Genomic DNA, 25,085 nt, shown 5'->3' on the forward strand with positions numbered 1-25,085 from the left:
ATGACTCCCCCTAGAGGTAGTAACATTTATTTGTCCAGCCATAACGCGCATGTCTACCGCTGAGTATTGTGGGTGTCAGTAAGGAAGTAAAATGGCGGACCTGGCAAACGAAGGTAAGGAATCGCTCAGGGAGAAAGATAAACAAATCTAATGAATGAACCACAATAGCGAGTGAATGTTGCCCAGACAGCTTCGGGACTGTCAGCAGATGTGCAGGGAATGCTCCGTTGTGTTTGCAGCTCGATGTGGAGGCAGCAGTTTGACTAAACATTAGCTTACGTTAGATCCCCGGCCTTTGCTGGCTATATTTGACAGGGATGTGGAGTGGGGGGCGGCGGTCCGAACCGTGTGGCACAACCGGGGGAGGGGAGGGGCAGTTAACTTTTTGAAAATATCACATTTTTACAGAACTAGCTAACAAGCTACCTACCAATATATCAGCATGTTTTTGTAGTTAGTTAACTAGACAAGAGAAGCAAACTAATTAAATACTCACGAACAATAGAAATCACATGTGGGAAACACCGGGTGGAATTTGTCTCCTCGAATAGCCTTTTAAAACCTCCCACCATCTCCATGTTGCTTGATCTACTATGTTCAGAAACTTAGCTAATGGCAAACGCAGGCAACAATGGCTTTGCCCGACCGTAGCTAGTGTTTTGCATGGCGGTGCTGCTTACAGATAGAAGTTCAGAACTAGGTTCTTGCTCATTGCCGGAGGTTACAAGTCACAGGTGTCTGACCCATTGTAACGTTAGGCCCTACAGACTACATGTTCCAAATTCAAAGCGTAAGAAATGTACTGTACTAGCCTAGTGACATAACAGGATTAGCAACGTGCTACACTAGCTATATGGATTTGAATGACTTTGATATATAGGATCAAGTCAATCCATTTTATGTAGCTAACAATGCAACCCTGTCTCAGAGCATTTCGTATTATTCTGTACATATCTCAGAGCGTTTAGTATATGTTACGTTTTGCTTGGTATGTATTAATTTATGGATGTGTATCACCCATTCGTATGAAATGAATTACAAATTGTGTTATGTTATGAATTACAAATCTTATATGTTAAGAATTTGCAAAATGTATGATATGTTATGAATTACATTTACATTTTTTCATTTGAATCGTTTAGCAGACACTTATCCAGTGCGACTTACAGTAGTGAGTGCAATAATTTTCATATTTGTTCGTACTAGGTGGCTAACGTTAGCTGGGTTCGGTTATCTAAAAGTGTTACGGTTAGGGGAAGGGTTAGCTAAATGCTAAGTAGATGCTAAAAGTAGTTCAAGTTGCTAAAATGCTAATGTTGTCTGTGGTGAGATTCGAACTCGCAACCTAGACATTCGCGTCATACGCCCGCTCCACACCCAACTTTCGTTCTTGCCTTAAGTAACCGTCTGTCTTAACCGTAACCGTCTGTCTTGCCTTAAGTAACCGTCTGTAACTGTACCAAACGTAACATATCATACTAATTTGAGCGTCTTTGATTTACATTTACTATGTTACATCTAGTCTGAGACCAGGCTGAGCGATGATGCCAAATTTGAACAATTATCCCAATGTGAATAGATATCTTGTTGAGCAGGGCCAGTATTGAACAGTATCTATCGCTTGAATGTGCAATCTACTCAGCTGCACATAATGCCTCGATCAGACGAACAGTGTCATTGCGTTTTGGTACACCAGCAGTACATTCATTTCCAATGGAACGCTGCGTTTGCCTTGCAGCATTGTGTTGCAAAAGCAGTGCATTTTGTGTGTCGTTTGCATAAAACTGTAAGTGTAGACTTGACAGAAATGGTAGCAAAAGGTGATTGTTGAATTTTGTTGCACACAAATCCAGTAATAATTTTGGACTACATGGATGAGCTAGACACTGCAAAATGTATTACTCGGCATTGATGCCATGACACTGTCGGTCTTTATTATACATTTTATCTGAATTGTTTTGCACTGACAGCCTTGCACTGTCTCTATGCACACTCACACATACTACACTGACACTCCAACACACTCCTTACACTCACACACACAAAATACACGTGCGTGTTGACCCCACACACACTCAAACAGGGTGTTTCTCAAAATGCATAGTACCATGCTCCGAGCATGAGAGGGTGGGAGTATGAGTCCAAATCAAAGTATGCGAAATGGAGCACGGAGGGCACTTCTCAAATGCGTACTCCGTTTGTACATATTCTGAAGATTGAATCGATGCAACCTTCAATGGAAATTATGCAAAGAAATATGACACAACCATGTAAAAATGACCAACATTTTCTTGAAATCAATGGCAGCCATTATTTCAGCTGAAGCGAGAGAAAATACACACTGACTTCGGAATGGAATTCTGCCTATTCACATCTAAATGTTGCCTGACTACAATATTGTATCTTAATATGTTAATAAATCCATGCTGTGTTAATTTTGGCATGGTTACCTGCCTACAATACCCACTGTAGTGTGCGTAGGTCGTAAACCAACATTAAGTCAATAGAGCTAACTATTGCCAGATAGCCACGTATAATTGTTAGCTAGCTAACCAAAAATGGACATCTACCTTTGATAACATTGGTTTTTAGGTCATTATTGACTAGCTAGCTAGATTACGACTTCCATACAGTAACAGTCAAAAGTTTGGACACCAACTCATTCCAGGGTTTTTCTTTATTTGTACTATTTTCTAAATTGTAGAATAAAAGTGAACACATAAACTATGAAATAACACATGGAATCATATAGTAACAAAAAAAGTGTTAAACAAATCAAAATATATGCTATAGATTCTTCAAAGTAGCCACCCTTTGCCTTGATGACAGCTTTGTACACTCTTGGCATTCTCTCAACCAGCTTCACCTGCAATGCCTTTCCAACAGTCTTGAAGGAGTTCCCACATATGCTGAGCACTTGTTGGCTGCTTTTCCTTTACTCTGCAATCGAACTCATCCCAAACCATCTCATTTGGGTTGAGGTCAGGTGATTGTGGAGGCCAGGTCATCTGATGCAGCACTCCATCACTCTCCTTGATCAAATAGCCCTTACACAGCCTGGGGGTGTGTATTGGGAACCACATATGCGGAGATCATCCATTCACCTACACAAAGACACAATGATTGGAACCAAAAATATAAAGTTTCGACTCATCAGACCAAAGGACAGATTTCCACCGGTCTAATCTCTCTTCTTTATTATTGGTGTCCTTTAGTCGTGGTGCAGCAATTCGACCGTGAAGGCCTGATTCACGCTTTCCCCTCTGAACAGTTGATGTTGAGATATGTCTGTTATTTGAACTCTGAAGCATTTATTTGGGCTGCAAGCTGAGGCTGGTAACTCTAATGAACTTATCCTCTGCAGCAGTGGTAACTCTAGGTCTTCCTTTCCTGTGGTGGTCCTCATGAGAGCCAGTTTCATCATTGTACTTGATGGTTTTTGCGACTGCACTTGAAGAAACTTTCAAAGTTCCTGAAATTGTCCGCATTGACTGACCTTCATGTGTTTCTCTTTGCTTATTTGAGCTGTTCTTGCCATAATATGGACTTAGCGCTATTTGGTAAAAGACCATCTTCTGTATACTACCCCTAACTTGTCACAACACAACTGATTGTCGCAACGGCTCAAATGCATTAAGAAGGAAAGAAATTCCACAAATTAACATTCCACCTCATGAAGCTGGTTGAGTGTAGAGGTCGACCGATTAATCGGAATAGCCGACTAATTAGGGCCGATTTCAAGTTTTCATAACAATTGGAAATCGGTATGTTTGGGCACCGATTTGACCTTTTATTTAACTAGGCAAGTCAGTTTAAGAACACATTCTTATTTTCAATGACGGCCTAGGAACAGTGGGTTAACTGCCTTGTTCAGGGGCAGAACGACAGATTTTCACCTCGTCCGCTCGGGGGATCCAATCTTGCAACCTTACAGCTAACTAGTCCAACGCTCTAACCACCTGCCTCTCATTGCACTCCACGAGGAGCCTGCCTGTTACGCGAATGCCGTAGAAGCCAATGTAAGTTGCTCGCTAGCATTAAACTTATCTTATAAAAAGCAATCAATCAATCATAATCACTGGTTATAACTACACATGGTTGATGATATTACTAGTTTATCTAGCGTGTCCTGCATTGCATTTAATCAATGCAACGCTGGGGGATGATTTAACAAAAGCGTATTTGCGAAAAAAGCACAATCGTTGGACGACTGTACCTAACCATAAACACCAATGCCTTTCTTAAAATCAATACACAGAAGTATATATTTTTAAACCTGCATATTTAGCTAAAAGAAATCCAGTTTAGGAGGCAATATTAACCAGGTGAAATTGTGTAATTTCTCTTGCATTCATTGCATGCAGAGTCAGTGTATATGCAACAGTTTGGGCAGCCTGGCTCATTGCTAACTAATTTGCCTGAATTTTACATAATTATGACACAGCATTGAAGGTTGTGCAATGTAACAAGAATATTTAGACTTCGGGATGCCATCCATTAGATAAAATACCGAACGGTTCCGTATTTCACTGAAATAATAAACATTTTGTTTTCAAAATTATATTTTCCGGATTCGACCATATTAATGACCAAAGGCTCATATTTCTGTGTGTTATTATGTTATAATTAAGTCTATGATTTGATAGAGCAGTCTGACTGAGCGATGGTAGGCAGCAGCAGGCTCGTAAGCATTCATTCAAACAGCACTTTCGTGCGTTTTGCCAGCAGCTCTTCGCAAGCACAGCGCTGTTTATGACTTCAAGTCTATCAGCCTAATGGCTGGTGTAACTGATGTGAAATGGTTAGCTGGGTGTGCGCTAATAGCGTTTCAAACGTCACTCTCTCTGAGACTTGGAGTAGTTATTCCCCTTGCTCTGCAAGGGCTGCGGCTTTTGTGGAGCGATGGGTAACGTTGCTTCTTGTGTGGCTGTTGTCAATGTGTTCCTGGTTCGAGCCCAGGTAAGGGGGAGGAGAGGGACGGAAGCTTTACTGTTACACTGGCAATACTATAGTGCCTATAAGAACATCCAATAGTCAAAGGTATATGAAATACAAATGGTATAGAGAGAAATAGTCCTATAAATACTATATTAACTACAACCTAAAACCTCTTACCTTGGAATATTGAAGTCTCATGTTAAAAGGAACCATCAACTTTCATATGTTCTCATGTTCTGAGCAAGGAACTGAAACGTAAACTTTTTTACATGGCACATATTGCACGTATACTTCTCCAACACTTAGTTTTTGCATTATTTAAACCAAATTGAACATGTTTCATTATTTATTTGAGGCTAAATTGATTTTATTGATGTATTATATTAAGTTAAAATAAGTGTTCATTCACTATTGTTGTTTATTGTCATTATTACAAATATATATATTTTTTAAATCGGACGATTAATCGGTATAGGCCTTTTTTGGGCCTCCAATAATCGGTATCGGCGTTGAAAAATCATAATCAGTCGACCTCTAGTTGAGAGAATGCCAAGAGTGTGCAAAGCTGTCATCAAGGCAAAGGTTGGCTACTTTGAAGAATCTCACATTTTAAATATATTTAGATGTAACACTTTTTTGTGTTATTTCATAGTTTTGATGTCTTCACTATTATTCTACAATGTAGTAAATAGTAAAAATAAAGAAAAACCCTTGAACGTGTGCTGGTACTGTATATCTAGCTGATAATTATGAGGTAAAACATTTGCTTTGTGTATATTTTGTTTTGTCTCTATTGTGGCATTGTCCTGGCTGGAAGAAGGTTCAGTGAATGTGGAGATACAGCGTGAGGTAATACATTTGAGAAGCACTTCCACTACTGTAATGTTTTATGCGTTCTTCACACTCTCGTCCTCACAAAAACGTACCCGAGAATGTCCTCGGAGTATGCACTTGGAGCATGAGTGTGGAGTACGGTAGTATCATATTGAGAAACACCCATAGACACACGTTCACACTTCACATATGCTGCTGCTACTCTGTTTATTATATGTCCTGATTGCCTAGTGACTTGTACCCCTACCCACATGTACATACTGTACTACCTCTACTACCTCGTACCCCTGCACATTGACTTGGTACTCCTTTTCTCTTGCCTCATTATTGTTTTTGTGTCACAATTACATTTTTTCTTTCGAAATATTTGTCTTATTCTTTTAACCTTGCATTGTTGAGAAAAGGCTTGTAAGTAAGCATTGCACTGTAAAGTCTACACCTGTTGTATTCGGCACATGTGACCAATACAAATCTATTTTTATTTGATCTAGGCATAAGAGCACAGCCACCGGAAGTCCAAACTTTCAACTGGCTCTCTACTCTGTATTTCTTTCTGATTTCACCATCAAAAAAATACTACGGCTTGTTTTAACACTTCTCTTCAGTGCATGCTCGTTCATTCAAATGTGTGAGATTTAAGATGTGAAATTGAAGGTCGTATGGCTAGGTTCAAAATAAGAGGCTTAGACAGTAGGCCCTATGTGAATAGCTAGAAGACTAATGAGATTAATACCTATAGCCACTCTTTGCTCCAGAATGTCACTGTGTTTCTCTGGAGTTAGTCTATTTGACAGCTGCTCCATTGACAGACACTGGAACTCCCATTCCATTTTGTGAAACCCTCTCACTTCTCTTCTGTGGCCTGGATTCCTTTCTCATTTCGTCAGATGCACGAGGTCATAGGAGACGTGTTTGCTATTTGAATCTGCGACAGTCATTGGACGAAGCCTATCACACACATCATTCATTTCTATCCGTTTCTAATTTCAATCAAATGAGAAGAATTATCAGGTGTTTTGGTCTCGACAACTTGTTCCCCTTGCTGAAACTCATCTTATTTTCCTTCTGTTCTTAGCAGGAAGAATGTGAGATGTTCAGTTTGTGATGGTTAGAGCCAGAGGTAGGGATCAAAATTGACAGCATGGACAAGGACAAGGGTGAGTGGAGATGGGTGAGGCCTTTATGCTCAGTGGGTAGGGGACCCAGAAGCAAAACCAGGTTGCACTCGATCTTACTTTAATAAGATTTAATGAGAATGTTTTGGTCCGAGGTGGATCTTTGTACGTTTTTTCCAAATAATTTTGCCTTGTTAAAGATAGTTTGGGTGCAATATTGTGCAGGCCTTTTATCTGTCCAACACCTGAGTTCCGGTGATGTGAGCAAGTGTCACCTCACTGATTTCTAGATAAGTTATTCTCTCATGGTAAAGAGCTGAGGCTATATGCTGCATGAAGTAGATTAGGTTATACTGAACAAAAATATAAACGCAACAATTTTATTTATTTTACTGTGTTAGAGTTCATATGAGGAATTCAGTCAATTGAAATAAATTCATTAGGCCACAAAATATGGCTTTAACATGACTGGGAATACAGATATGCATCTGTTGGTCACAGATACCTTAAAAAAATGGGCCTCAGGATCTCGTCACAGTATTTTTGTGGTTTGAAATTTCCATCAATAAAATGCAATTGTGTTCGTTGTCCTTAGCTTATGCCTGCTCATACCATAACCCCACTGCCACCATGGGGCAGGTATACACGTGGTCTGCGGTTGTGATGCCATTTGGGCATACTGCCAAATTCTCAAAAACTATGTTTTAGGCGGCTTATGGTATTGAAATTAACATTCAATTCTCTGGCAACAGATCTGGTGGACATTCCTGCTTGAGACATCTGTGGCATTGTGTTGTGTGACAAAGCTGCACATTTTAGAGTGGCCTTTTATTGTCCCCAGCACACGGTGCACCTGTGTAGTGATCATGCAGTTTAATCAGCTTCTTTATATGCCACGCCTGTCAGATGGATTGATTATCTTGGAAAAGGAGAAATGCTCACTAACAGGGATGTGCACAACATTTGAGAGAAATAAGCTTTTTGTGCATATGGAACATTTCTGGGATCTTTTTTTTCTGCTCATGAAACATGGGACCAACACTTTACACGTTGTGTTTATATTTTAGTTCAGTGTACAGTACGTTGTATTTTAACAACAGACATTCATATGAAGACACTGAAATAACTAGCCTAGTCAGAAAGGCTATAGAGTACATTTCACCAGGCTAAATATAGACTAGAGTGTGAAGGATATATCAAGTTTAACCCAGCATTGTGACACATTTTTTTAAATCAAGGATGTGCAGTTTGTTTTATCCACTTCATTAATATGATCAAGTAAAAATGCCATCAAGTTTATTTTATGACGAAGCAAATCCATTGTGTCCTTTTGGTTTTCATAAAAAGGGGAATGTTTCATTGCCATATCACAGATAATAGCACTAGTGTGGTTGGAGCCCTCAATGTAATTATGCAAAAGTTCTCGTCAAAGGCCTTGCAGTGTGCATCCACCATGCATGTTTCACACCTGGAGGGCAAATGAGCAATGCCAAGCCATCACAAAGCCTTTTGCCTCAGCCGGGGACGAATAACCACACAAACCAGCAAGCTAAAACACACACACACACACACAAACATGCATATTGATGCCACACACAGACACACTTTCACATTCTTCATACACACAGTTGCTATTCTGTGTATTTTCTTTTTTGGGGTTGGAACCAAAAATCTCAAATTTGGACTCATCAGACCAAAGGACAGATTTCCACTGGTCTAATGTCCATTGCTCGTGTTTCATGGCCTAAGCAAGTCTCATCTTCTTATTGGTTTCCTTTAGTAGTGGTTTCTTTGCAGAAAATTGACCATGAAGGCCTGATTCACACAGTCTCCTATGAACGGTTGAAGTTGAGATGTGTCTGTTACTTGAACTCTTTGAAGCATTTATTTGGGCTGCAATTTCTGAGGCTGGTAACTCTAATGAACTTATCCTCTACAACAGAGGTAACTCTGGGTCTTCCTTTCCTGTGGCGGTCCTCATGAGAGCCAGTTTCATCAAAGCACTTGATGGGTTTTGCGACTGCACTTGAAGAAACTTTCAAAGTTCTTGACATTTGCTGGATTGACTGTCCTTCATGTCTTAAAGTAATGATGGAATGTTGTTTCTTTTTGCTTATTTGAGCTGTTCTTTCCATAATATGGACTTGTTTGGTAAAATGACCATATTCTGACTGGTACTGTATCTGCTTAATATCATCTTTTACTGTTCAGAGTCAGTAGCTAGGCACATCTGCCTTCTCAGCCTTCTAAATCAGGCTTTGCTGCCCTTTCTGTTATGCATTTTCACGTACGGTGACCATCTCACCTTCACCATAGTTCAACAGCTTTCTTTCTGTCATTTTATTGTCTTTAAAATGGGTGCTTTCCTCCTTTATACACATTACTGATTTATCATTTCAACAAAATGACATTGAACCGCTATGGAATAGACATTGAATTGTCGTCTGCCCGGTGGGTAGAGCCTCCTCAATTAAGTTATGACTTGAGTTCTAATTATAGCTTAGGGAAAAGATTTACTAGGTCCTGGCTGAGGTTCTATCAAAAGCTTTGTGGGCACTGACCTTGACAGGGGAGTCCACTTACACTGACTTGGATGCCTGAGCCCTGAGGTGTATTGTGTTATGGGGAAGGTGAAGTAAGTGCACAGTTGAACAAAACTTGTCATGGTTTCACTTTGGCCTAACCTGCATGTCTTTGTCAGCTCTGTAGAATTCTACTGGTAATATTTGTAGTCTAGAAATGCAGACAAGGCTCATAGTAGGAGAGGTGTTTTTATAGACAAAGTGAAGAGACATCCATCATAAAGCTTTTGCCCAAAGATGTGCAAAATGAGATCTCCAACAGTGACACATCTGATTTCTCTTACAGAGAAGCATGCCATAGCCCCACCAGTGTTTGTGTTCCAGAAAGATAAAGCTCAGAAGGTGAGAAACACTCTTCATACCTCTTCCGAAAATGTAAACAGTGTGACGGCATGCTGTTGCTCTTGCCAGCGGACTTGCCTTCACACTGGCTGGATAATTTCCTCGGTTTCCTCTGTCTGAATTTCTGTTATGTTCTTCCTATCTTTCTTCCTCTATCTCCATCTTTCTCTGTCAAACCCTTAACAGAGATCAGTAGAAGGGTCCAGTGCGGAGGATGGAGAAGGTAAGGATGAGGAGGGTAACCAAGCAGGTTCTGGTACTTGAAAATGTCTGTCTTATATTTTGCACTGAACAAAAATATAAACGCATCAATTTCAAACATTTTACTGCGTTACAGTTCATATAATGAAATCAGTCAATTGAAATTAATTAATTAAGATCTAATCTATGGATTTCACATGACAGGGAATACAGATATGCGTCTGTTGGTCACAGATACTTTAAAAAAAGGTAGGGGTGTGGATCAGAAAACCAGTCAGTATCTGGTGTGACCACCATCTGCCTTATGCAGCGTTACACATCTCCTTCACATAGAGTTGATAAGACTGTTGATTGTGGCCTGTGGAATGTTGTCCCACTCCTCTTCAATGGCTGTGCGAAGTTGCTGGACATTGATGGGAATTGGAACATGCTGTCATACACATTGATCCAGAGCATCTCTAACATGCTCAATGGGTGACTGTCTGGTGAGTATGTAGGCAATGGAAGAAATGGGAAATATTCATCTTCCAGGAATTGCGTACAGATCCTTGCGACATGGGGCCGTGCATTATCATGCGGTGATGGCGGCGGATGAATGGCGCCGGAATGGGCCTCAGGATCTCATCACGGTGCATTTAAATTGCAATCGATTAAATGCAATTGTGTTCGTTGTCTGTTGCTCTTGCCTGCCCATACCATAACCCCACCACCACCACGGGGCACTCTGTTCACAACGTTGACATCAGCAAACAGCTCGCCTACACAACGCCATACACGCTGCCTGCCATCTGCCCGGTATAGTTGATACCGTGATTCATCTGTGTGAGGAGCGTACTTCTCCAGCGTGCCAGTAACCCACAGAAGTCGGTTACAATGCTGAAAGGCAGTCAGGTCTAGACCTTGGCGAGGATGACGAGCACGCAGATGAGTTTCCCTGAGATGCTTTCTGACAGTTTGTGCAGAAATTCTTCAGTTGTGCAAAACAATAGTTTCATCAGCTGTTAGGGTAGCTGGTCTCAGATGATCCCTCAGTTGAAGAAGTCGGATGTGGAGGTCCTGGGCTGGTGGGGTTACACGTGGTCTGGGGTTCTGAGGCCGGTTGGACGTACTGCCAAATTCTCTAAAACAACATTGTGGTAGAGAATTGAACATTATATTTTCTGGCAACCGCTCTGGTGGACATTCATGCAGTCAGCATGCCAATTGCACGCTCCCTCAACGTCAGACATCTGTGGCAGTGTGGTGTGATGACTGCACATTTTGAGTGGCCTTTTTCCCCCAGTACAAGGTGCACCTGTGTAATGATCATGCTGTTTTATCAGCTTCTTGTTATACCGCACCTGTCAGGTGGATGGAATATATTGGCAAAGTAGAAATGCTCACTAATAGGAATGTAAACAGTTGGTGACTAAAATGTGTATATTTCAATGTGTATAGATCAATATTTGCGTGCGTATGGAACATTTCTGGGATCTTTTATTTCAGCTCATAAAACAAGGGACCAACACTTTACAGTTTAAGTCGGAAGTTTACATACACTTAGGTGTATGGGCAGCAGCAGAGTAGCCTTCTGCAGCAGGTCTAGTAACCGGAAGGTTGCAAGTTCAAACCCCCGAGCTGACAAGGTACAAATCTGTTTTTCTGCCCCTGAACAGGCAGTTAACCCACTGTTCCTAGGCCGACATTGAAAATAAGAATTTGTTCTTAACTGACTTGCCTGGTAAAATAAAGGTAAAAAATGACACAAGTAATTTGTCCAACAATTGTTTACAGACAGATTATTTCACTTATAATTCACTATATCACAATTCCAGTTGGTCAGAAGTTTACATACACTTAAGTTGACTGTAACACAAAACAGCATGGAAAATTCCATAAAATAATGTCTTGGCTTTAGAAGCTTCTGATAGGCTAATTGACATAATTGTAGTCAATTGGAGGTGTACCTGTGGATTAGAGGTCGACCGATTATGATTTTTCAACGCTGATACCGATACAGATCACCAATTAATCGGCCGATTTAATAAAAATAAAAAAACATTTTTTTATTTTTAATAAATAAATAAATATATATATATATCAATAAATTCAATTTATCCTCAAATAAATAATGAAATATGTTCAATTTGGTTTTAATAATGCATCAACAAAGTGTTGGAGAAGAAAATAAAAGTGCAATATGTGCCATGTAAGAAAGCTAACGTTTAAATTCCTTGCTCAGAAAATGAGAACATATGAAAGCTGGTGGTTCCTTTGAACATGAGTCTTCAATATTCCCAGGTAAGAAGTTTTAGATTGTAGTGGGCTCGAACCAGGAACACAACGACAACAGCCACCCTCGAAAGCAGCATTACCCATGCAGAGCAAGGGGAACAACCACTCCAAGTCTCAGAGCGAGTGACGTTTGAAACGCTATTAGCACCCGACTAACTAGCTAGCCATTTCACATCGGTTACACCAGCCTCATCTCGGGAGTTGATAGGTTTGAAGTCATAAACAGCGCAATGCTTGAAGCACAGCAAAGAGCTGCTGGCAAAACGCACGGAAGTGTTGTTTGAATGAATGCTTACGAACCTGCTGCTGCCTACCACCGCCCAGTCAGATTCTTGTGTGCTTGTATGCTCAGTCAGATTATATGCAACGCAGGACATGCTAGATAAACTAGTAATATCATCAACCATATGTAGTTAACTAGTGATTATGATCGATTGATTTATTGTTTTTTATAAGTTAAATGCTAGCTAGCAACTTACCTTGGCTTACTGCATTCGCGTAACAGGCAGTCTCCTTGTGGAGTGCAAGGAGAGGCAGGTGGTTATAGCGTTGGACTACTTAACTGTAAGGTTGCAAGATTGTATCGTCCGAACTTACAAGGTGAACATCTGCCGTTCTGCCCTGAACGAGGCAGTTAACCCACTGTTCCTAGGGGTGGGGGTACTTTGCTGCAGGAGGAACTGGCGCACTTCACAAAATAGATGGTTCATGAGGAGGGAAATTATGTGGATATATTGAAGCAACATCTCAAGACATCAGTCAAGTTAAAGCTTGGTCGCAAATGGGTCTTCGAAATGGACAACGACCCCAAGCATACTTCCAAAGTTGTGGGAAAATGGTTTAAAAGGACAACAACGTCAAGGTATTGGAGTGGCCATCACAAAGCCCTGACCTCAATCCCATAGAAAATTTGGGGGCAGAACTGAAAAAGCATGTGCGAGCAAGAAGGCTACCCGTAACGTTTGACCCAAGTTAAACAATTTAAAGGAAATGCTACCAAATACTAATTGAGTGTATGTAAACTTCTGACCCACTGGGACTGTAATGAAAGAAATAAAAGCTGAAAGAAATCATTCTCTCTGCTATTATTCTGACATTTCACATTCTTAAAATAAAGTAGTGATCCTAACTGACCAAAGACAGGGAATTTTTACTAGGATTAAATGTCAGGAATTGTGAAAAAGTGAGTTTAAATGTATTTGGCTGTGCTGTATGTAAACTTCCTATGTCGACTGTACATGTTGAGTATATTTTTGTTCAGTATAGTTACTTTGCTAATCTTTGCTCGTTCTGTCTCCTCCAGACTCTGATAAAGATGAGAGTAGTTACTGTCCCCCGGCCAAGAGGGAAAGGACATCGTCACTAACACAGTTCCCACCCGCACATTCAGGTAATGGTACATTTTGTTTAATTAAATGACTTTCCATAGTTTGTGGAGAAAGGGTTTGTACTCATGTTATTTATCTTTGTCTTATGCAGTTTCTAAGAACAATGTGTTCATGCCATCCAGTTTCTGTCAGTCCCCGACAGGAAATAATAATTCAGATTCAGAACCTGGTGAGTTATCTTAAGATCTCCTTTTCAACCTAGTTGATATTTGCATGATAAGGAAAACTACCCTTGAAGAATCCAATTTTTTATAAACAAATTTCTGGCTTAGCTTCTAGCTATCTCACGTTCCCTCTCTCTTTCTCCTTCTTTCTCTGTTCTCATGTCAACAGAGGAGAAAACGGTTGGGTTTCGCCTGAAGCCTCCCACCCTGATCCATGGACAGGCTCCTAGTGCAGGTGGGTGCCCTCTCTCGAGTCAATGTCATGTTAGTTCCTAAGGCTTTATTGTCCATTTAAGGGACAAAGAAAATGGGTTTTGGGGGTCTAGTATACAGGCTCCATAACAGGCATAAACACAATGTACAAAACATCACAATAAGAGTGCAAAAAGATGGCCCTTCTTTGTCTGGCTTTGGTCTGTCCAGAGCCTTATATTTAGTCCAAGTATAATGTGTTGCAGGTGTCCCGAGCCAGAAACCCAAGGAGCAGCAGCGCAGTGTACTACGACCAGCAGTACTGCAGGCCCCTCTGGCCACCAAATCACTAACCCAGACCGGTAAGCACACTTTCAGGACGGATTAACCTTAGTCTTCAGATCCTCTCAAGCAAACAGCTGTACTACTTTGTTCTGTTCTGCGATGGCCATTCTCCTTCAGCTTCCTTTCATCTCAATGTGCTTCGACAAAACATTTGTTGAAGGTGAAAGAAATCCAACCAGTCTCTTCTTGTGGTCCTGATAGGGTTGAACAGTGGTACAAATGGAGTGGACAGGTCATCAGAGGGTCTACCAGTTACCCAGAACAACACAGAGAAGTGTGATGACACGACCACGCCACAGGTAGGCTGAGAGGTGAAAGGGCGTCAAAAGTTTGGACACACCTACTCATTCAAGGTTTTTTTACTATTTTCTACATTGTAGAATAATAGTGAAGACATGAAAACTGAAATAACACATATGGAATCATGTAGTAACCAAAAAAGTGTTAAACAAATGTTAGATTCTTCAAAGTAGTCAGCCTTTGCCTCGATGACAGCTTTGCACACTCTTGGCATCTCTCTCACCTGGAATGCTTTTCCAACAGTCTTGAAGGGGTTCCCACATATGCTGAGCACTTGTTGGCTACTTTTCCTTCACTCTGCGGTCCAAATCATCCCAAACCATCTCATTTTAGGTTGAGGTCGGATGATTGTGGAGGCCAGGTCATTTGATGCAGCACTCCATCACTCACCTTCTTGGTGAAATAGCCCTTACACAGCCATGAAAAATAAATGATAGTCCCACCAAGCACAAACCAGATGGCATGGCATATCGCTGCAGTATGCTGTGGTAGCCATGCTGGTTAAGTGTGTCTTGAAAGCTAAATAAATCACTTATAGTGTCACCATTACTCGTGTCTCTTGGCCCAAGCAAGTCTTCTTATTATTGGTGTCCTTTAGTAGCAGCAAATCGACCACGAAGGCCTTATTCAAGCAGTCTCATCTGAACAGTTGATGTTGAGATGTGTCTGTTACTTGCGATGTTACTTGCGAATAAACTTTCAAAGTTCTTGAAATTTGCTGTATTGACTGACCTTCATGTCTTAAAGTAATGATGGACTGTCATTTCTCTTTGCTTATTTGAGCTGTTCTTGCCATAACATGGAATTGGTATTTTACCAAATAGGGCTATCTTCTGTATACCACCCCTACCTTGTCACAACACAACTGATTGGCTCAAATGCATTAAGAAGGAAATTAAACCCACAAATTCACAAGACACACCTGTTAATTGTAATGCATTCCAGGTGACTGCTTATGAAGCTGGTTGAGAGAATGCCAAGAGTGTGCAAAGCTTTCATCAAGGCAAAGAGTGGCTACTTTGAAGAATCTATAGCATATATTTTGATTTGTTTAATACTTTTTTTGGTTACTACATAATTCCATATGTGTTATTTCATAGTTTTCATGTCTTCACTATTACTCTACAATGTAGAAAATAGTACAAATAAAGATAAATCTTTGAGTAGGTCTGTCCAAACTTTTGACAAGTACTGTATATAGTTATCAAGCGAGTTCATAACATCAAAAAACACAACAGGACAAGACACAAAGGCAGGTTTTATGCTTGAACATTCATTTTGGAATTTTCATGACTGTCTCTCGCTGCTTTAATCTTCTTTCAAGGAGAAGAAAAGCGAGAGGGTTGAGAGCAGGACAGAAGGAGGGAAAACTGATCCTCCTGTGGAATACACAGTTGTATTTGGCCAGAATGTCAGAGCCAAGCTGACCTTGAATAGTTAACTAAAGTGCATGTCATATGGAATACTTTTCAAAGATGTTGTGAAGTGCTCTGGGCTTTGTCTCATACCTGACAAAAGCCCACTGGGTGTGTGGGTAAATCACAATATAGCAGCCTCTTGTGGCCTTGCAAGCTTTGTTACATTCTTTTGATCCTTTTTTGTTATGCGTCTGATCCTTACCCTTTTCTACATCGGTCTAGGTTGAGCAAAGCAGTGAACAGAAAGGCTCTACATCAGCAGAATCAGGGGAAACCAATTATTTCCTACAATACAGAAGCACTCCCAGGTTAGCCGTTTATGGATTCTGTCTACAATGGATATGATCTGTCATCTGTTTTATTAGGCTACTCTTTCATCTCCCCTATCTAAAATCCCTTCTCCTGTATGTTTCCCACCCAGCTTACAGAAGGCTGAGAACAAGGCTGATGACGGGGATAAGTTTGTGTTTGGACAGAACATGTCGGATCGTGTCCTGGTAAGACTTGCTCTTTGTGAGGCTAATCTAGTCATCTTTTATCACAGTTTTTTTTCCTACCATTTGTCCCTCTTCCAACTAATGATGGCATCCACAAAGTTGTGTTAAAGCATGTTGTATAACATTCTTGTTTTGCAGAGTCCGTTGAAATGTGAACAAGCAGCCGAGGGTAGCAGAGATTCCCCCACCGCCCCGCCCTGTGAGCTCCCGTCAAAAGACAGCAGCCCTGATAAAGGTGAGTAAATAAAGACCACACTGGATATGAAATGAATGTTAAGAGGCTTATGTAATGGCAATGCAATGAAGGAAACACCTGGCTTTTTTCAGGCCCCTACTATGTGACAGTGTTTGAATGCGGTTTTGGTTCTCTTGTTTACAGATAACAATGTGACAGAGTCTTTGGAGGAGTCGGCGGCGGCCTACACCAAAGCCACAGCCAAGAGGTGTTTGTTAGAGAAAGTAGAGGTCAGAACTGGAGAGGAGTCGGAGAGTAACGTTCTTCAGGTATGCAAGAGGTTTTCTACGTGTTTGGTGTTTAATTGCTTGATTTCAATGTCAGAGAATGTTTGTAGTTCACCATGAAATTGAGCAATTGTTGATTGATAGTTTTGTGTTTACATTTCTCCCAAAACAGTTGGAAATAGGCTGAAATGGTCCGTGGTCATTCTCTGACAGTGGCATGTTTTTTTGTCACCTTAGGTCCAGTGCAAGTTATTTGTGTTTGACAAAGCTTCCCAGTCTTGGGTTGAGAGAGGCAGAGGACTGCTAAGGCTCAATGATATGGCTTCCACAGAGGAGGGATCGTTACAGTCCAGGCTGGGTACAGTCATTAATCATGAATTAATCATTAGTCATGAATCAAATCATATCAACAATTTAATTAATTTAAAAATCTCAATACACTTTACTGTCATGCCACACTGCCCTGGATTGTATCGTATGATTCTATGGAGTTGTTTTTGTACATCTGTCAAAATGCAACTCCCATTTGAAGGTATTACATTGGTTATTCTATACATTGTTTTCTGTGCTGTAGTGATGAGGACCCAGGGCAGTTTGCGTCTGATCCTCAACACCAAACTGTGGCCTCAAATGCAGACGGACAAGGCCAGCGAGAAGAGTGTCCGCATCACAGCCATGGACACTGAGGACCAGGGGGTCAAGGTCTTCCTCATATCGGTATGAGAAAGACCACATTAGTTATTACTAGAGATATATATTTAAGAGTGTTTGACCAACTTTTAGAATGTTTAATATTGTTATAATGCTTTCAGTTACAAAGAATAGTTTAAATATTCCCCATGTAATGTTAATGGGGAACTAACATGGCTGCCATAGAATGTTGAAGTGTCATGTAAATATATCAAAACGCAGAAACCGCATTGGCCCAACTCTCTAAATACATGGCTCTGGTTATTACATAGTAATGGCACTGACAGTGGTAATAGATGTTGAGTATATCCAACATTTCCAGAACATCCAGTTTAGTGCTGATGTGTCATTTCTGTTCCAGGCAAGCTCTAAGGACACAGGGCAGCTGTACGCAGCGCTGCACCATCGTATTCTGGCCCTGCGGAGCCGCTCAGACCAAGAGCCAGAGCCCAGGGTCCCCATCCCAGATGGCCACATCCCTCATCCCCAGTCTAACGGGGAGGATAGTGATGAGGACGAACCGCTCACACCCACTGCCAACACTACAGGTAAACTATATAACCCCTTAGCCTAGCTGTTAACCCAACTGTTCCAATCACCACAAACTGATCTGAAGAGCTCTTACTGTGATTGTTCAAAAAAGTGATCAAATGATATCCTGGATACAAACTAATGGTCCAAAACTGTTATCTGGAAGTGATCTGGGAAAAATTGGCTGGTGGTCCAAGAATGTTATCTGGACATTCCCCCTAACAGTCCAACAAACATTTGAAGGTCCAAGTAAGTGACCTTCGACACCCTCGCTGATGGTTCTTGGAAGTGATCTGGGGGGTTCAAGGAAGTGATCTGGGTGTCTTTGAATAGGACCCTTGCACTGTTTCCTTGGATGTTGTGAAGTGTCTTGGATTTCCCTTATTTCATGCAAGCAAAACATATCTGTCCCATTCAAAAAGCCCAAGAATGTAATTTAAAACACTATTTGATTGGACTGCCCTAGTCTATCACTCACCATGCCTGTCTCTCCTCTCCCCAGAGGGTCCAGAGGCCCAGTCCTGCGGGACTGGCAGTGGGAGTGGGTCTTCATAGCACCTGCCCCCCTTCATCGGCTCACGCACTGCAGTCAGGACCACCTTACAGACCCCTCCATGGACACCTCAGGCCAGCATCTCCCCAGTGGTCTGAGGTCACAGTGGAGCGCCAGGAAGGATCCTATGCAGGTGTTACTAAGTTAACTCTGCAGTTCACACTCTGGATTCACAGTTTATCTGGGATAGATGGTCTTTTTTCTTTAGTATTTGTCTTCTTTTTTTACCTCTAGAACTGGATTTTGGGGGGAGTGGGGGGGTGTTGTGAATTGGATGCTCATCATATTGATGAGTCTGAGGGAACGAGAAAGCAGTTTTCTTCTCTAGCTGATATAAGTACATTCTAAATAGTTTGCTGTTAAAAGTGGGACTTTAGCCACCTTGCAAAAGAACAGACCTCAGGCACTTCAGTGGGGCTTGTATTTTGTTCAGCGAGCTAAAGATTGAGTTGCCTAGCAAATATTTGTTTATAAAGTCTTTTTTTTATTTCACGGAGTTTTGTCATTGAAGAGTGTCTGAACTCTTACTTCAAGTTGTATTTTTCTATGGCAAAATGCTTGCACACACTCTAGCTAGGATTAGTCCGTCAATACCACCTCTGGCCACTGTTAGTTTTTAGTCTGTCGTCCACATTGTCATTTATTTTTTTACCACAAATCGGTTGAATTTAAAATCCCTTGTGCAAACACCTGCTTTGATGTTCGTAGCCATAAAATATTTAATTAAATAGTGGGATTTACCTGTGTTCATGATTATTATTATTACTGGTACATTACGTTTTTATTGATAGTTAATATTATCGACTTTGCTTTTGTAATTCATGCGAAAATGAACTAATTCTGTAAATAAGAAAGCTTGTTGGATTTGATCATTTTACAACAGGTTTGCACCATGACCCCAAAGTTTACCCTGAATATAGCCGTTAGATTTGTTTGTTTCAAATATATAAACATTTTTTAGATAGATCAGATAAATATATATGTTCTCAAATATATATATATATGGAAGAAACCCTTTCTATGTTTGAGTGGTTTACAATTATGTAATTAGTTTTAAATAAGTTCCAATCACAAGGCTTTGTGTATAACATCCACGATCTCAGAATCATATAAGACCATTGCAACAACAACAAAATCCCTATTTTTTCCATGCGATCAGAAAGGCCCATATAATCACTTTTAGGTTAGGGTGTTGGCATTTGGTGTATCTAGCATGTCATTATTTGCATCTGTCCTAAACTTGTTTGACATCAAAACCCTACAAAATGCACATATACTCTCAGAACAGCGAATGCTGCCATTTTATTCAAAGAGCTATAGACATTGGAACAGGTGGTACTACACACACAGGGTACAGTATTTTTCACCAATAGTCTGGTGCTGAGCCCTCTATTTATTCCTTTGTTAAATAGATGGCCTCTGGTCTGGTGTATTTAAAACAAACAGCCCTTAAAGAGACGTAGATGAATAATGTAATATTTTCTTCAGTGAAGTGTAGTTCCTCTTGTTTTAAGCCCTTTTCTTCCTCATTGTTGGAATGAGTAATATTTCTAAGTTGTATTATAGCGTTCTACTTTTTCATTTACTACAAGCCTTTGATGTGAAAACAATGTATTTTAACTAACAAAAAGTATACTAAGAAAAGTTTGAAACAAAAGAAAACAGGCAAGTAGACATATTATTGGTTAAAATGTATATATCCTGTAATGTATATTATTGAATAAGCAGCCTTTAAACGAATAATCCACTCAAACTTTATTTTGGTCATTGTCATTTCACTGTTGATAATGAAACAAATTCCAAAATATAGTTTTTGAGTAGATTACTCCTTTTAAGTGTAAAAAAAGGACAACTCCTTATTTAGTACTCTTCTTCACTGCAGTCTATAGAAACCTCACCGTGTAATGTGCTCCGTAAAATTGTGTTCTCTCCATTTTTCACATTCTGCTTGTGTAGCTACAAACAGGACTATTCCTAATGGCCCAGTTTTTAAAAAGTTATCTGGGTTTCGCCTATCAGATAAGAATAGAATGAATAGAACGGAAGTCCCCATTCAAGTCAATGTTTTGTCCATTCTATTCATTATATTTCTATGCATTTAATCCTATCCGATAGGTCAAATCTAGATAACTTAAAAAGAAACTGGGCCCTGGACATGAATGTAGGGCAACTTGTCTCTATATAAAGGGCCATGGGCCGACGTTCTTCAGCACTTTTCCTTCTCTGTGATATTTCTCCCATCAATATGAATTGTTTTAATGGTCGTAAATGCACATGAACTGGGGCTGTCCATTGATTAATTGGCAAAGGTGGTTGATAATGAAGTGTTGAATGTTGTTTACATTGGGGTCGTTGATGGTTATTTGTTGGGGAGTGACTGTAAGACCAATATACACTTTTGTTCATGTTATATTTTTGTTGCTGAAATTTCTGTCATGTCTGCTATAGTTCCCTTAAAACATCTACCTGTTTTTTTTTTGTTTTTTTTTTGTTATGCCTAGCTGTTGTTGTTCCATAACCTGGTGCTATTTTGTTGCATTTCCTATCACTATACAAGTCAATGTTGATATTCTGTTAGATCGAGATCAAAACAGTCCATCTTTGAATGGAAGTCTAGTGAAGAGGATGTTATGAACCCTAGTTGACATGGATGCGCCCTTGCTGCTATTGTACAAGAGCATCTGTCTCATACTGTATCTGTGACTGGAATATGTTTTCATAGGAACATGTCATCTGCATTGGCCTGTCATTAACTTCAATATATTAGGTGATAGTTTACAGCAGTGGCATTGCTGCTTGTTGTGATTGATCCAATACAACGCAGGTGTGTTCATAGAGTAGCTATGCCAGAGATACTCAAGGGATCGGGAGTGTTGCATTAATAGTCGTTGGAATTGTCCGAAAAAAAGCAGATTCATTTCAAACAGGCCCACTTATGAGGGAAAGGCTTGCTTACCACCTATCCTCTCTTTCCAATGGAGACATCTAGAGAGGAACCACACCTATCAGGATAAAGATGCTTGTCATTGAGGAGCACTAGAATAGCTACATGTCTCCTTTCAACAATGCCCTCCTTAACCAGTCATTTTGATATCAATCGCCCAATATGTGTGAAATAAGGACAAAGAGGCTACAAAGTCATAGCAAATGTCCATTCAGGCAACACACAGGAGGAGATACTGTACCATTCACCCCTGTTGGTGTGTGTATCACAGAAAGACTACTTGTATGGCTGTCAGAGCATCTACTAGCTGTAGTATATTATTTACCAATCTCTAATGCGTTCACTCAATGGAACGCCTCCTCTTTCTAATAACCCTAGTAGAGTGCCGTCAAATGTCGTTGACAGATTTGAGTCTTTTGGTCTAGGTTTTTCTTTGTTTTTTTTCCCCTTAAAAGGCTTTAAGGATATTAAAGAAGAAGGCAGTACATCTCCCCCTCCCCTCCACCACCCTATAGATGTATAAGAGATGAGGGACCATGATATGACTATGCTTAGATTGCTGATGGATTGAGCTGTAAACATTGGGCTGGAGAACCACAGCATTGCAGTGAGTCATTCTAGCGGTCTGGGCCTACTCAAGGGAGGTAAGGGAGCTTGTGGCATGGATTTCTGTTTATAACACTGCTGTCTGTCAGCAAACCATAGAGGTCTGTCCATCCGTCCAAACAAACCACAGGGATACTTGGGGATCTGGGTCAGGACTCTCTTCCCCCAGTCCTAGGGATGGGCATCTTGGGACCTGGAGCGCTGCAGGGAGTGCAGGCTTTAGTGCCGTTTAGTTAATTCACGCATAATGATTTACAATAAAATAGAAGAAAGATTGGAATAAGCCCTGAAGGCTGGTGAAACAAAGGCCTGCACAGCTCTCCATGAACAGAGTTGCCCACCCATGTCTCAGTCCCTTCATCTGAAATTCATTGTTGAGTCTACTGTTTTGACAGGTGAAACAATCATGTTATTTTTTGCTTTGAGCTTTAGTATAAAATGACTAGAAAAAAAGGCAAAAACATAAACAAAAAAACTAACATTAAAAAAAATTACTTGTGTTATAAAAAATGTTTATGTAAAATTGTCATATCAAATGTATTTCAAAATTACATTAAAACTTTTAACAGAAAGCAAAGCTTGTTTTGTTGTTTTCAGGGTTTAATCAAATAGCTTTGATCGTATGGTTTCACTTGCATTTTAGGTGAACTAGAGTAAGTCGTTTCGAAGTACAATAGCTAATCCTGCAAGCTCAAACTGTCTCAGCGTAGTGAGTGTTGCTCTCTCGCCACAGGAGGGTGCTCTTGGCCTGAAGATGGTTCACTATCAACAGGAGGGTGCTCTTGGCCTGAAGATGGGTCACTATCAACAGGAGGGTGCTCTTGGCCTGAAGATGGTTCACTATCAACAGGAGGGTGCTCTTGGCCTGAAGATGGGTCACTATCAACAGGAGGGTGCTCTTTGCCTGAAGATGGGTCACTATCAACAGGAGGGTGATCTTGGCCTGAAGATGGGTCACTATCAACAGGAGGGTGCTCTTGGCCTGAAGATGGGTCACTATCAACAGGAGGGTGCTCTTGGCCTGAAGATGGGTCACTATCAACAGGAGGGTGATCTTGGCCTGAAGATGGGTCACTATCAACAGGAGGGTGCTCTTGGCCTGAAGATGGGTCACTATCAACAGGAGGGTGCTCTTGGCCTGAAGATGGATCACTATCAACAGGAGGGTGATCTTGGCCTGAAGATGGATCACTATCAACAGGAGGGTGCTCTTGGCCTGAAGATGGATCACTATCAACAGGAGGGTGCTCTTGGACTGAAGATAATGAACTGTCTCTGTTGATAGTGAACTATTTATCTTGGTAGCCGTACCAAATCCTCAAATTGGAGTAAAAAATGTGAAATGTGAATTTTTCCGACATTATTATCATTTTAAGATGATACCTCTGAATCCACCAGCGGTACCCTTTTAATGGTTGTAAACTGCTTATTACAGTGGGCTCCAAAAGTATTGGCACCCCTGCCTGACTGGAAATGTACAAACAATACTTTTAAAAATATAAACAGTATATTTAATTATCTCAAAATACCAACATGTGAGAAATACTGTACTTTAATAATGTTTCAATGGAACCCACCAAAATCATTTATTGATTTAATTAAAAATCAATGTCCTCTAAATCAAGGTTTCACAATTAATGGCACCCTTAAAGATTATTGTAAATAACATCTACCAAAATTAAACCAGGAATTAAATCGCACTTATTTAAGTTTATCTAAGTCTTAAGGATCTATATTGAGCCTTTAGATCACTTCCTTTTTCACTAGGGTATAAAAAAATAGGTAACACACATGCAATATCCCTTTGTCATCCAACACCATGAAGAAAACAAAATTACTGGCAGTTCAAAAGAGACATATGGTCGTAGACCTTCATAAATCTGGTAATGGCTACAAGAAGATCCACAAACGATTGAATATACCACTGAGCACTGTCAGGGCAATTGTAAAAGCAACAAAATCCCAAGAATCCCCGTGAAATAAGTGCAGGCCTTGGGGACGTCTTGGGGTCACCAGGTTTTAAAAAGCAACACGAGACCCCACCTCCACAACCACAGGCTCTTTGGAAGGGCTGCCAGAAGAAAGTCCTTTCTGACCCCAAGACACAGACGCAAACACATTCAGTTTGCAAATGTCATTTAAATTATGACTGGAAGAAGGTGCTCTGGTCAGATGAGACCAAAATTGAACGTTTTTGTCAGATACAGCATCGGCATGTTTGGCGGAGAAACAGAGATGCATACAAGGAGAGGCACCTCATACTCACGGTGAAATATGGTGGTGTTTTGGGGCTGTTTTAATTCCAGAGGTCCAGGGGCACTGGTTAAGATTGATGGCATAATGAACTCCACCAACTATCAGGCAATTTTGGCTGACAATCTCGTTGCCTCTGCCAGAAGGCTGGGGCTTAGCCGTAGGTGGACTTTCCAACAAGAAAATGACCCAAAACATACCTCAAGATCCATACAGAAATGGTTCTGTGACAACAAAATCAATGTTCTGCCATGGCCATCTCAGTCGCCGGACCTCAATCCAATCCAAAACCTGTGGGCTGAGTGGAAGAGGGCAGTTGATAAGCGCAAACCCAAGAATGTGAAGGACCTTGAAAGGATCTGCATAGAGGAATGGTCCAAAATCCCTCCAAATGTGTACTGTTTGTGCATTGTCAGTGCCAGTAATATTGGAGCCCACTGTATATGTATTTATCTA

General features: G+C 40.6%; 1 protein-coding gene across 1 annotated transcript; it reads left to right on the forward strand.

The window, feature by feature from the left end:
- The first annotated feature begins 26 nt into the window (after positions 1–26).
- On the forward strand, positions 27–22,948 carry LOC109889198 (ran-binding protein 3). The gene is made up of 16 exons (XM_020480445.2): positions 27–113; positions 9,756–9,811; positions 9,998–10,034; positions 13,590–13,676; positions 13,766–13,843; positions 14,008–14,073; positions 14,297–14,392; positions 14,577–14,674; positions 16,316–16,401; positions 16,515–16,590; positions 16,729–16,825; positions 16,970–17,094; positions 17,290–17,410; positions 17,627–17,769; positions 18,104–18,290; positions 18,776–22,948. The coding sequence occupies exons 1-16, from the start codon at positions 92–94 to the stop codon at positions 18,826–18,828; spliced, it is 1,428 nt and encodes a 475-aa protein (XP_020336034.1). The 5' UTR covers positions 27–91; the 3' UTR covers positions 18,829–22,948.
- Positions 22,949–25,085: the final 2,137 nt, after the last annotated feature.

The sequence above is a fragment of the Oncorhynchus kisutch genome, linkage group LG4 (genome assembly GCF_002021735.2).
Source record: "Oncorhynchus kisutch isolate 150728-3 linkage group LG4, Okis_V2, whole genome shotgun sequence".
Taxonomy (NCBI): Eukaryota; Metazoa; Chordata; class Actinopteri; order Salmoniformes; family Salmonidae; genus Oncorhynchus; species Oncorhynchus kisutch.

What these genes read in the sequence shown, in the direction of transcription:
- LOC109889198 (XM_020480445.2), top strand. Translation starts at nt 92, where the DNA reads ATGGCGGACCTGGCAAACGAAG. An exon ending in AGAAAGATAAAGCTCAGAAG is followed by an intron (nt 9,812 to 9,997) that starts GTGAGAAACACT and finishes AACCCTTAACAG; the next exon opens with AGATCAGTAGAAGGGTCCAG. An exon ending in TCAAGGTCTTCCTCATATCG is followed by an intron (nt 17,770 to 18,103) that starts GTATGAGAAAGA and finishes TTTCTGTTCCAG; the next exon opens with GCAAGCTCTAAGGACACAGG.